Consider the following 14,417-nt stretch of genomic DNA (forward strand, 5'->3'; position numbering starts at 1 on the left):
CTCCAGCAGGGAAGTAAATGAGATTATTTCCCGGAATGTCAGACTTTTTATCTAAAAATTGCTGGGTGGAACAATGCCAACTCCACTTTCTCTCTCATGACTAAACCCACACAATGGGCACACGCTGATTCTTCTGAGGCTCGGCTACAAATGACAGGCAGTCTGAAAGAATGAATTCCCCAAAACTGACTTGGTTTAATGTAGGTCGGAGGATGAGTCATAACGTACAGTATTGAGTGAACGTTCAGCCCAGGTGTAAAAGAGACAGAGCGAGGAGGGACTGCACATGATGATTCATGCAGTCGAAAAGACTCACCCAGGAAAGTAGTCTGAATGAGGATGTACAGAAACTGGAACAAGGCAAAACGCTGTGTGATAACAGAGAGAAGAGGAGGTCAGAACCACGGAGAGAGACTGATAGAAAGAGAGAGAGACAGGAAGAGAGAGAGAGGGAGAGAGAGCTCCCTGGAGTTCGACTGGGAGAGGTGTATCCGACTGTGCCTCGGGCAGTAAAAGACAATGCATGTTTTTTTTAAATGGACTTTAAAAGTATTTTGTTTCAAAGGAGGCAGATGTGAGAGGTGCTGGGAAAGTGTACTTTGATTTGAGAACATAAACAGTAGAAATACATGACCTCTGACACTCGTGGCTCCGTCGCTCCATGGAAACACTTGAGCAACATCCACTACACTGAGGTAGACATGATGAGTAATTGCAGACCTTCAAACGTTACCCCAGCCTCCAGGAAACCGATCTGAGGAGCTCTGCTCTGCAGTGAGACCTGTCGGTAGGAAAGCACATTGACATTTCATGTTGGTATTGACATTAGATTAGTGTCTTCATGTGTAATTTTTCAATGTAAAACAGATTGTTCTTTTTATTAAATTAAAGTAAAACGTAAAACAATAGGCTACAATAGAAGGAGAAAAAAAACAATTATAACTGCAAGAGACAATTAAATGATAACCAGGACAAAGTCGTCATTAAAAACATTATCATTCTACTGGTCGTAATGTGTTAGTGTGGCTCCCCACTCTGTGATACACTGAACAAAGTCAGAGAGTAGACCCAAACTATCTGTGTTTCTTTATGCAGTATTCTACATCCATCCGTCCATTATCTATCCTGTTAATCCTTACAGGGGCGACCCTGAGGGGGGAGATCGAGCAAACCGTATTCTACCTTCACATAATATTGTGTTCTATTGATTAATGATCCAATGACTGAACTGTGGCTAGTTCCGATGTGTAAAGGTGAACCAGGAACTCTGTCTATGTATATGTTCTGATGAACAGTTTGGTTAGTAAGTCTCAGGTAGTGCTAGGTGCTAAGTTTCAAAGTTATTTGACTAATCTGCATCCAACTGCTCATTCTTCTTTTTAGCAATGTTACCATGTTCCCGGATCTCAGTTTGAAGTTTGGCTACAGAAATTACAAAAACCTATGGAAATGATTTCATTGTATTCTGCTGGTTACTGTGTGTGCAGCATTTTGCAGACAGTCTTCCAGATGTGTTGGTAAGTGTCTCAGTCATGTACCCCAGAGAGGCAGTGACCTTTGTAAACAGCACAGCTGTCCAAACACCACGGAGCACATCATGTGAAGTCCCACAAGTGTGCAAGTCTTTGCCTTCTGTGTTCTCTGATGTTTTTTTACAAACAGCCTAAATGGCATTTTTAAGATGCTGTAATAAACACCTCACAACATGGAGATCAATATAACACTGCATCCACTAAAATATATTTAGCCAACCTTGGAAAGCACTGACTGTGACAGAGCAGTCTGGGTCTTAAAAACAACATTGGATTTATGCAGCGAGTGTTAGCTCACAGGTACACCAGGCTCAGTATAATTACATTGTGTGTCTGTGTTGGTGAATGTAGATAACAGTGTGTTTCTTGTTCCACTGAGCTCTGTTTTCCATTTTTCCTGCTGCAGGCTGCATGAGGGACCTACGCCTCAATGGTCGCTATATGCCAATGGACAGCCAGCCGCGAGATGGGGTTTCCCAGGTCAGCGTGCAGGGCCTCTCCCTCGGGTGCTCGTCTGACTCCTGCAAAAGGAACCAGTGTAGCGCCCCGTTCACCTGCGTCGACTTGTGGAGAGTGCACGAATGCAGGTACAAACACACACACACACACACACACACACACACACACACACACAACCCCTTACACTCGATGCAACCACACTTTCACACTTGGCTGCCCCACGTACACACTCATCAGTTTGACGCAAAGGCATGAGGACACATACATTTAACCCAACTCACGCTTCCTCTGAAGCCATTTTCCAGCTTTTGACCTTGGTATTATTTTTGTTCATACTCACATGAATTTGTTTTAAAATAAATCAACCCTGACCTGCTTGAGAATGTTGGAAAGTTATAGAAGAAAGAGCATCACTTAGGCATCCGTTTTATAGAGCCAGAAGTCCATGCACTTTCACATAGCAACCAATTAAATTAATTATTATTATATAAATTATTGTTTAATTATGTGAATATCGAAGAGTTATTTTAAAAACCTTAATACAACCATAAGAATAATCTGACCAGCCCACACCATTTATTTTCAGCTTTCTTTCATATTAAATATACGCAAAACAAAGAGTGCTGTTATCACTGTGAAATGATAAGACCAACGTGACGCTGTATTCGTGGGTTCACTGTGAGAGACAGGGTCGTGACAATGTTCACTAATTAAAGCAAGAAAATGGCAAAAGTTAAAATGCTTCACTGATTCAACTGTGAGAGAAAAAAACTGTGTTCGCCCTCATTGGGACATTTTCCCATTTTTTATTCTTCACTTCACCTAGATCTTCCCGTAGAGATACAATATGAGATCAAATGGAATCAGATTACACCACAAAAACACTTTAAAAGGCAAAATAATGACACATGTGAAAAGTCTCTTGGCCTCTTCTTGGCTTGACAAGAAGCCTGCATTAAAACTGGGGATGAGTTTTTAATGCCATGGGTATTTTACCAGGTCTAGCCCAATTTTGCTATGGAGTTGCATTATGGGAAGCGTAGGATCTGGCATTTTTAAAGTCCAGTTTGGGGAATAAAAGTCAAAATATCTCAACCTGTGCTGCCTCAGTTTGGACCGTTATTTTTTCAGCCTGTCTTTGGCAAGTCCTTCAACTTTAGAGAAGTCTGGCAGTAAATCACTGCACTACACCATGAAACTTTTTTTCTGGTGATTACAGATTGCGTGAGCGGCTCAGAGGAATCTGTCTTGGATCTCTGCTGGATCCCATTTCCAAAATTTAAGGATTATCAGCCTAGATACAAGATGGATTGAAATCCTACATTGACTGCAGCTACTTCTCTTTCAACTTATCTCAAGGTCTTTTTTTTTTTCTAGATTTAGTCTACTCTTTTTCTTACTGTCAGGCAAAAACGTTGTTTTTGTCAGGTAACCAGTTTAACCTGTTTTCAGGCCTTTTCGTTCACAAGAAATGAATATAGACTTTGTGTTTGTAATGTCCACAAACATAAAAAGCCTTAATTCATTTCTTTGTTACTGATCCGGTTCTTGATTGGACACCACAGGCTGAAATGACAAAAAGTGTGAGGTGACTGCCAGACAATCTGTGGAAAACTGGTTGCAGGTCATCACATATGTCTGTTATGTTTTCTTTTGGACATGATTTCTTGTCTTTGAAAAATAGCAAGTGTATCAGTAACACTACTAGTGTCAAAGTCATTCAGTGCATCATATGACTTTGTACATTCATTTTAAGCTCGGTGAGCTGGTGTGCATGTTGCTACATGTTAGTTGTGACAGGAGTTAATCCAATGGAGAGAACTCAGTGGGAAGGCTACGGACTGTAGTTTGTTCTCTTTAAGGGGATTGGCAGGTCATAAAAACAACCGTACTCTTCTTTCTTCACTGTCCCAGTGTGAGGTAAACACAGTATTTGTAAGGCTAATGCAGTGCACCGCTTTTTCTGCTGAAAGGGAAGAAAAGGTTGAGCCAGGATCAACTTTTGACACTTGTTTTGTTTTGTTGCTGTCAGTCGAAAGTTGGCCTCTGAGGGACTGTCAATAGTTAAAACCCCATGAGAGGCAGTGGGTTCTGCAGGCAGCTTCCTTGCAATTGTGCAAAGGAATACTGCAGTGAACCTCACCTGCTCAGTCACCGAGCTAAACACCTAAAACGTTGGAGGTGAAAATAAATTATTTTCCCAGCCCTCTGAACCTGATGGGATTCACACTTTTGCTAGATCAACATTTTACATGCACTGCCGAATGACTTTCTGTATTCCTGGGTTTGTTTGTCAGTGGGAAATGGGAAATGTCGTCCAGTGAAAAGCTGCAGCAAACTAACAACCCTCTCCTGTGGCACACACTGAATCAAACATTGAGTGCTCTTAGCCACATACACTAATCTCAGCAATTTTTTTCTGCCACTGGAAACATCAGCCTGCATTGAGTCTGTGCAGCCTCCTGGCTTTTTATCTTTCCTTTCCCTTTTCTCCCACTCCTCTGATCCACTCACCCACATCATCTATCCACCAACCTATCTATTCATTTAGTTTTTCACAATGGCTCTCACTCTCGCTCTGTGCTCCACCATGTCTTGGTTTGTAGGGCTCTCTCACCTTGCTTCAGTAATTTAGCCCCTGTCCGGCAGACACATACCTACCACTCAATATAAACATGAACACTCTCCATCTTCTCCCTGCTTGTTTTCAAAACTTGACCTGAACTCTGAAGGATGATAAGAGTAGTAATTGTTTTAGTGAGTCCTCTAAACCCAAGTATTTTCACATAGTAGTCAAATTGTCTAATAATGGCATACATAGTGTGAATAACACTTCTACCAAGGGATCAAATTAACACACACAAAAACATTAATTTGTCATTGTTATTTTTGTTATTGATTTATTTGGTTTTGTTATTTTTGTTTACTAAAAAAGCCAGAACAACAGTTGTTTAGCAAGCCATGTCAAAGGAGTGCTTCCCATTGATTATCCACACTGTGGCGGCCCACCATCTAATTTGTTCTGCCACAATTTGATATGATTATGAAAAAAATATATTTCACCCTTCTCAAAATAACATAAGAGATCCCTAACTTTGGGTTTTGCTCCATCGCTGCATTGTATAGCTGTGTGCAGCGCAGTGTGACGCATGCTTGTGCTATCACTCATAACGTTTTTCCCATCCACATAGACAGTCAGACTTTAAGTTACCTTCGCCAAGCTGGTTGTCTTTATTTGTGTTTGTTTGAGTGCATGCAATCAATTCTCTCTCTAATGTAAGAGCTTCTCTGTCACTCCTGAGTCTAAATGCCTGTTACTCGGACTCTGTTGCATGTGAGAGCCACCTTCATACTTGTACATGTGCACCGTGATTGAATTAATTATTCACTGCAAAGTAAGCAAAAATAAATTGTGGGCTCTCCAATTATTCAGATCTGCTCCAACATTTAATGGATTCTTCCTTGGGCCATGTCCCATCCCTCCACAAATTTCATGGAAATTTGTGCAGCTGTTATTCCTCTATCCTGCTAACTATTAATCATATGCTGATGAAAACATATCCTCCTTAGTGGAGGCAACACATTTATTCTATTGGGTTACAGGTAACTTTATAAAAACCCCTGCACAGGTTTTAAATTTCTACTGAATATCATTTGGCAAACTCCAAGCAAGCAGCCACAAACCTTTCAGTCGAGTGGCTTCTCTCTTGCCACTCTCTTCCTGCTGGGCTCAGTTTGGACGAATGGCCAGCTTTATGAGGAGACTTCTTCTATTTGATAATTATTGAGGCCAGTGTTGTCCTGGAAACACTCAGAGCTTTAGAAATGCTTTCAAACTCTTACCCTGATGTTTACCTCACCACAATTTATCAACGAGGTCTACAGAGAGTTAGATGGACTTCATGGCTTGGTTTTTGTCCTCACATGCAGTGTGGATTTAGGGGCCGTATGTGCCTTTCTACACTAAATCCAACCAATTGAATTGGCCTGTGATTAATTTCTCAATATACGTTGAGGATGATTAAAGCACAAGATGAACCTGACCACAGTTTAAAGTGCAGTCATAAAAAAGTGTTTTTTTTCTTCACTCTGTGAGTATGGGTTATTGAGTGTAAATGAATGGGCAGAAATGGCAATTTTATCCATTTAAATTAAATTGATAACACAGTAGAGTTTGCAGAAATGAGGATATTTTAATACCTTCTGAAAATCTGTTCCGTAAATAACTGACAACATTTGCTATTGACAGTTGTTTTTTCCGCTGACTGAGCTGAGAAGCCTATTGTTAAAAAATTTAAATCTTTAACAATGTTTTTTATAGTAATATAAAAAGAAAATACTTAGGAAATAACAAACTCATGTTTTAGATTAGTTTACAAAGGCACATTTTGCAGAGCAACACTATGATAATTATGTCCAATTACTATTATTACATTATTATTATTGTTGTCGGTATTTTTCTGTGACTAATTCAAATTAAGAGCGATCATCCTTTTAAAACTCCCACCACACTACACCTGCAGCTAATCACTGTGAGAGAGTGTCCCTGTTCATCATAGGTTACGATAAGACACTTGTCACAGCACTGATTCCATCTCTGGCTAATGAGAGGCAGTGATAAGAGCGAGCAGAGGAAGGAGACACGCTGTCTAATTGACTGACAGGTGTCCTGTGTTCCACACCTACTCAGACTCCAACTAGGCATAATGAATACTGAGCGCTGAGCTTTTGTTATGGGACAATAATTCCACCCACATTTAATTACCTTTTAAAATGGGCTTCTTTCTGCTCGATATGTGCTTTCTCACATTGTCTATATAGTTGCTTTAAAAATAGTCGTTTATACTCTTGAACACTGATTTTAAAGATGATCCTGACTTTGGTTTTGTCAATCAAGTCACCCCACCTTTTATGGTGGAAGTGCAGCCACACACAGTCTCAGTTCTGATATAAAGTGGCCAGAAGAAGCCTCTTATGGGAATTAGTGTACTGAAATGCTGCGGTAAAAGCAATCAGCAAGACCCTAAAATCAGTTCTGCAGCCGACAGAGAGAGGGAAACAATTTTACACTGCGTTCTCCTCATCTGGAACGCCACTTTCCGTCTCACCACTTCCATCGACCCCATCACCGGCAGCAGCAGGGAGCTCTTTTCTGTGGAAAAGACCTGCATTAAACCCTCAGCTTGCAGTAGCATCACACACAAAGTTAGCAAACAGCTGGTGAAAATGGTGAGAATGAAGAGTCCAAAAACAGTTTGGTCAGGGGCTGGTTGAGTCAACATTTTGAGAAAAGGAGATTAGACTTTGGAGGAATCATGTGGCACTTGTTGGAAGATGTGTATAGGTCAGTTATAGATTTGATTACTTAACATGCAAAAAAAAAAAGGGTTCGGGTTCGGGTTAGATCTTGATATAAAAGACGTGTTCACGTTGTTGTGCGTCCTGGGGTTTGGTACAGCTTTTATTTTTAAAAGGTAGAAATTAACATTTGGTCTTCAGTTGTGTTTTTCACAGAACAAAGGACGATATATGCGGGCTGACGATGTATGGACTAAAATAAAACTGTGTGTCTCTATATTGATGAAAATTGACCCTAAATTTGACAGAGGAAAGTGAATGACACGTTAATTTAGAAGAAGAAAAGATGTGTCTAAACGATGAAGGAAAAGGGTTTAAAATAAAGAAAAGAAAAAGATTTTGTATATATGGATGATGATGATGATGATGATGATGATGATGATGATTGATGATGATGATGATTACTCAGTAATCTGCAAAAAACGCTCTGGAGAAGAGAAGAGAAGCTCTTTATTGATTTAGTCCATGCTTTTTTTTTTATTGTTTTTTGTGTTTCTTTTCTTTTTCTTTTTCCCCCACATGTTTTGCACATACAACACCCGATATGTATACACGGTGTAATACGTATATATATATTTTGTGGAAGGCCAGAAACACAACTTCAAATCAACACAGCATGTGCAGATGTGGATAATATGTTGCAAGTGCACAGTACATAGGCAAAAACATTGAGTGTAACAGCTTTATATGGTGATAATATGCTGTGTTGTGTTTACAGCTTTGCATCAGATTGGTGGGGAAGAGTAGCTTTAACTCATGTTTGGTTTCCAGTGTTTTACGTTTTGAAACATTCAATGTTTACATTAGTTTAGGTTCCTTTTATTCATATTCTACCCTTTTAGTGCACATTGCTATTGCCGTTCTCCACTCTGCCTGTCAGCATCATTAGTGTACTTGTGTGCATGTGCATTGTGCATTGTGTTCAAATATGAGACATACTTTATGTAGGCGGACATTTATCCAACCTTTGCTCTACAAAACTGTGAGTGAACAAATCCTCCAGCTACACAGGAAACAAGGTTAGGAGAAGGTTTTGGTCAGGACTTTGAAAAGATCAGAAAAGAGCAGGATGGGAGGCATGTAGGCGCCATGTCAAAGATCTTTACACCTCAATCCTGCATCCAAAACGTTTGTAATGTTGCCATGTGTAGATCGCTGGAGCAGATAAGTCACGTAGGAACAAAGGTCACAGGGGACAGTGTGGCAGAAGATACAGTTCATTAACCCTATAGGTGGTTGCTCCTCCAGATTAGTTTTCTGGCAGAAGAGGAGCAGAGTTATGAGATAAATTACTGCACCATCTTTAGTTTAATGTCGCCATTTCATAGTAAAGTTGAGTCAATATTTATCAGCATGGACTAATCTCCTGAGAGCAGAGGCAGGACTCATCTGTGATGTCATCAAAATGTACAGCCCGGAGCTGCTCCATAGACATTGACTGGGATACTGAATTAATGGGCTCGTAAAATGTTTGTTTGAGCTGTTACACCCAAATGAGCTTTTAATTATAGTGGTGCTTTCTGAAGTGAGGCAGAAAATGTGCCCTTGTCTGCATAAAATCATCCTAGTTACTGCCAGAGCCACAGTCAGCGTTTTCATCTCCTCCCATCCATTCTCTGTATCGAGGTGTACGTCTGTGTGAGATCACTGATTAAAAGACACTAATTTGTTTTTTTGTTTTTCCCTCTGGGAACTGGTTACAAACAAGAGAAGACAATAAGACAATGTTTTTTAGCCTGTATATTCATGTTCATCTTCAAGTGAACCTCAAGTGCTTCAACTGTCCAATGTAATTTGTTTTATTCTCCTTGTTCCTCTAGTTTTTAGAGTTTTTTTTCCTTTGATGGATCTGGAGCTGCTCCTGTAAAAGGGATAATTACATGTTGTTCTAATCAAACCTCCTGTCACGTTCTGTAAGGGATCTTAATCTACATTTCATTTGTGACGCCTTTTTTTATTGCCCCTGTCGTCTCCTGTCCCACCTTTCTCTTCAGATGTCCCCCTGGACACATGATCCGAGTGAACGGGTCCAGAAAGTCCTGTGTCTACACTCTCTGCGCCACGCGGCCTTGTCACAGGGGGACCTGTGTGGCCCAGTCACCCTCCAAATTCACCTGCCACTGCCCGGAGGGTTACAGAGGACGCCACTGCGAGACGCCACTGGCCATCTACAGGGAGGACGTGGGCCTGAGCTTCAGCTCGCTCTTCGCCATCTGCATCTGCTTCATGGCCTTACTAGGTAAGAACTGCATCTACTGCATGTTACACATACACCACTGATAAAGGATAGCACAGCAGGGTGCGTGTGCGTGTGTGTGCGTGTGTGTGCGTGTGCGTGTGTGCGCGTGTGTGTGTTGAATTTGTGATAGCACCTTGTCTTTGCCAATATTTGTAAACTTATCCATTATATTGCAATATAACATAGAAATATAAAATTAGTGTTTTGCAATGGCATGTGACAATTTGGGAAACACATCCAACAAATCATATTTATTAAATATATATACACGTACAATTATTTTGCTACATTTATCAATCAATCGAATTGCATTTGTCTCTTTGGGCTTAATAAGAGTAAGGAAACACTACAGAAAATATCCTATTAACAGAAATGTTCTGTTGTGACAGGTTCAAACTACCTTGTCAAAACCAACAGCCACATTAAATATAGTAATTTCAAAATTAAATTAAATATCTGGGAGAGCAATGTAAGAAAACAATTATACTGAAACAGAAATGTTATATATTTTAAATAGGTACCATAAGACTATGCAAAATGTGAACAATAAAAACCACAAAATAAGCATTTCAATTTAGTCTCTCTATTTTTCTCTCTCACTCACACAAACACTCACACACACTCACACACACACACACACACAGAGACACAGAGAGAGAGAGAGACGATGTGTGCACCAGATGTTTTTAATGATGCAGTCGATGATTCTTTGGTAATTTGTGCCTTATTTCATCCCCATAGAGGCGTGTTGCACTCATTACTGGATGTAGTTAGACCCCAGGGACACTGTTAGCTCCCTCACACCACACACCACAGTGAATTGAATGTAATCATTACTGTATGTGGCCCCTTATTAGCTCAGGCTTCTCAACTTTATTCACATCTTAACATTTGTGAAAGGTAAGCAGTGAGCTTAAGTGCTTTGATGCATTTGTGTGTATTTTAAGTGTCAGAACCATTCACATTATACACAGTTGTGAAACACATAGGGAAACACATCAGGCAAAGATACAGCAGTGGGCGGTGAAAGTGACAGTTTTCAGAAAACAACTGTAGTTTGGTGTGTTGACAAAGCCCACTCACCAACCTGGTCAGCTGCTGGAGTCTCAGCGGTTGACAATTGGGTCAGAAGGCAGTTTTAACTTTAAAAAGAAAAATAAATAAAAGGTAAAGTTTAGTGTCAGATGTTTGGGTGAATTGAGAGAATATTCACATTTTAAAACAATCCAGAGATGGTTGTGTGTCCGGGTACATTGCAAACAGGAATGGAGTCATTTGTAATATGTTTAATGGTACCAGTTTGAGAACATGTGCAAAATAGTTGACATTACAGCACCCAGAGCATTATCTGAGTTGTAGTTAAAAATATGATATCCAAATATAAAACTACATACTGTAGAGGTACAGTAGCTATGGAAGGTATTCAGACCCCTTGGACACTTTGTTGTGTTGTAGATCTACTTGTAAATTCATTAGAATGACATTTTTCCCATCAACCCATACTCAATATTCTATTATGACAAATTGCTCTTAGAGTTTTCCAAATTTAGACAAAATCAATGACAGATTTCTTTCATTTACAAAACTGCTCAGATGTTCCTTATTCCAGTACTTTGCAGAAGCCCCCTCTTCCTTGGCAGCAGTTACAGCTTCTAGTCTTATTGGATAAGTTGCTACAAGCTTTGAACAAATGACATTTGGCACTTTATCCCATTTATCCTGGCAGCTTCTCTCAAGCTCCATCAAATTTGATGGGAGGCATCTGTGACTGCCACCTTCACATGTCTCCACTGATGTTCTGTGACGTTCAAGGTTCTCTGTTCTCTGGCTGGGACAATCAAGGACATTCAGAGACTTGTCCCAAAGCCACTCCAGCATTGTCTTGCTGTGTGCTTCAGGTGATTGTTGTACTGAAAGGTGAACTCTGGAGCAGGTTTTTCTTGAAGGGATAGTTCACTGAAAAATGAAAGCTCACTCATTATCTACTCACCACTATGCCGAATGATAGGTGGGTGAAGTGTTTGAGTCCACACAACACTTGTGGAGACTCAGGGGTAAACAGTGTTGCAGCCAAATCCAATACAATTGAAGTAACTGGGGGACCACTTCTTCAAATGTAAAAAACAACAGAAAAAAACCTAACGTGCCTCCATACTGCTCCTGTGGTGTCATCCAAGTGTCCGTAAGCCCCGATATTCATATTCGACTTGAAACGGCGTCATTTACACCATGTTTCCGCTACCAGAACTAGCGATGCTACCGCGCATCCCACGCATACCCTTGGGCCAGAGCTTGTGTGCAGTGTCTGCGCGGAACATGAACGCGACTCCGAGGAGGATATCAGCGGACATTTAGACAAAAAACATGGTGTAAATGACGCCATTTCGAGTCGAATTTGAATGTCGGGGATTCCGGAGACTTGAATGACACCACAGGAGCAGTATGGAGGCATGTTAATGTTTGTTTTTTTTATGTTTTTTTACGTTTGTAGATTATTGGATTTGGCTGCAACGCTGTTTACCCTTGTTTTCTGGACTTTACCCACCTCTCCATTGGCATAGTCCTGAGTAGATAATGAGTGAATTTTCATTTTTCAGTGAACTTTCCCTTTAAGGACCTCTCTGCATTTGGCTGCATTCATCTCCCCCTCAACTCGGAGCAGTCTCTCTGTCCCTGTAGCTGAGAAGTCCCGCCACTGCATGATGCTGCCCCCACCAGCAGAGATGGTATTTGCCAGGTGATGAGCAACGGCTGGTGTTCTCCAGAGTCAGTGTTTGGAGTTCCGCCCAGAGGGCTAATTTGTGTGTAATCAGACAGGAGAAAATATTTGCTCATGCTCTCAGGGTCCTTTAAATGCCATGTGGCAAACTTCAAGTGGACTATTATGGCTTTTTACTCAAAGTGGTGATTTTTCATCTAGCCACTGTGCCATGAAGTCTTGATTAATTGAGTGATATTGAGATGGTCCTTCTGGCAGATTCTCTCCTCTCTGCAGAGGACTACTGAAGACCCTGACCAATGTCGACTTGCCCACATTTGATAGATGGCCAAATCTAGGAGGAGACCTGCTGGTTCAAGACTTCTTCCATTTGACATCTATGGCTCTCCACATTTGGGCAGCTTTGGTTTTGGAGGTAGAGAGGGTTGTCCACTGACCAGAATGGTTTGAGACCTGGCTCCTCCAGTCTCCTCAGTGTCCTTGAGCAAGATACCGAACATACTGACAGTGTATGAATGGTGTGTGATAGAAAAGTGCTGCATAGAGAAAGTGATACTCAAATACAGTCCGTCTGCCATTTACAGTTTTATTGAAGGTCTACAGAGAGACTGTCTTGGATTTTTTTTGAAATGCAGTGTAAATGGTGGGACATTGTGTACACATGTATGTGTCTTTCTACATTATGTCCAATCTATTCACTTTGCCGCAGGCGGATGCTAAACAACTTCTAGACACATCTCAAGGACACTTAAATCAAAGAGGAGGCACCTGAAACCTGAATACAAATTTGAGCACCACAGAATAGGGTCTGAATACTTAAGAAAAAAAACATTTCAGTTTGCAAAAGAAATGTGCAACTGCTTTTTACGTTATCGTTTAGTGCAATTTGATCCATTTACAATCACATTTCTAACAATGAAAAAGGGGAAGAGGTCTTAATACTTTCTGAAGCCTCAAAACAACAGCGTTGCCAGTGCTGACTATATTTTAAAGGCTATGAAAGCCCTGCTAAATCAGTCTGTTGACTTAAATTTGTCTTTTAAATTATGAACTGTATTATACAGTTTTGTACCCAGGAATGGACCCACCATAACTAAACACTATAGTCTGGCATTCTTCACCAAGAGCACAAAAGGGCCTCTGGACGACATGTAGGTTGGGACAATAGCTGCTTACATCTGCTGTGGTACTGTACAAGCACTTCCTCTGGCCTGTGGTTGGATAGACGGCAACACACTGGTATCTTGTTGTCTATTAAAATCTAAATTTTTCTGTCTGCCTGGCTGTCTCTTTTTCCTTGTTGAATATTCATCTGCCTGTACCTTTTGCTCTGTGTTCTTATTCCTAAAGGACGCTCTGCTGAGAAAGTGCCTCAGGCACAGCCGTGCACAGAGAATGAGTTGTCAGTACCATCACATGTTCCCTTTGTTTAATTGATAACAATACAACAGAACTGTAAAGAGCAGTATGAGGCAGAGCACAGTGCAAGATAAGAAAAACAGATCAGAGAAGAATAAAACAGGGCACAGCACAATACAAGAAGAAAACAAGAGGGAGCTGGAAAGATTTCAAAGCTGAGGCAGCGCACAAAACAGTGAGAGAAGGGAAAGCAGAAGATATGTGAAGGAGGGCGTCAATGTCAGGCTGCTGCTGGGCATGTCTGCTTGTGTCACTGGTGATTCTGAGGGCACTTTCCTCCCACCCTGAGGCCAGATAGTGTTCAAATGGTCATTTCTCTTATTTCTATTCCACCGAATCACCATTCAATCTTGGTATTGGCCTCATAATAAATGCGACATCCAACTTTGATCCTGTTGAGACTCTGTTCTGTCTTAGGTGTTAATTACTTGATTTGTAGGCACATAAGGTACTGTTTACCAAAACCTGCAGGAATTGAGATCAATGCTCCAGGGGCTCTGGTAGTAATTTCAATCGGTAAAGCATTCCTCGCTCGATCAGTCAAGCATTCCTCACTCTGAAATTCAAGTAGGAGCAAGAGTGACTTTTTTTTAGATTTTCATCCAATATTGCTTGTACGGATCAATGTTTGAATAGCAAGAACAAAAGGAGGGCAGCAACTCTCCGGATGCAATGTGGAAGGCAATGGGCT

At 40.8% G+C, this 14,417-nt stretch overlaps 1 protein-coding gene across 1 annotated transcript in view; it reads left to right on the forward strand.

Moving 5' to 3' along the window:
- si:ch211-186j3.6 (neural-cadherin) overlaps positions 1–14,417 on the forward strand; it is a 292,082-nt gene that overhangs the window by 259,337 nt on the left and 18,328 nt on the right. The window contains exons 34-35 of the mRNA XM_034570740.1: positions 1,939–2,119; positions 9,344–9,588. Of these exons, the coding sequence (XP_034426631.1) occupies positions 1,939–2,119; positions 9,344–9,588 (426 nt within the window). The remainder of the gene's footprint in view (positions 1–1,938; positions 2,120–9,343; positions 9,589–14,417) is intronic.

This window comes from Hippoglossus hippoglossus, chromosome 3, assembly GCF_009819705.1.
Source record: "Hippoglossus hippoglossus isolate fHipHip1 chromosome 3, fHipHip1.pri, whole genome shotgun sequence".
Classification (NCBI taxonomy): domain Eukaryota; kingdom Metazoa; phylum Chordata; class Actinopteri; order Pleuronectiformes; family Pleuronectidae; genus Hippoglossus; species Hippoglossus hippoglossus.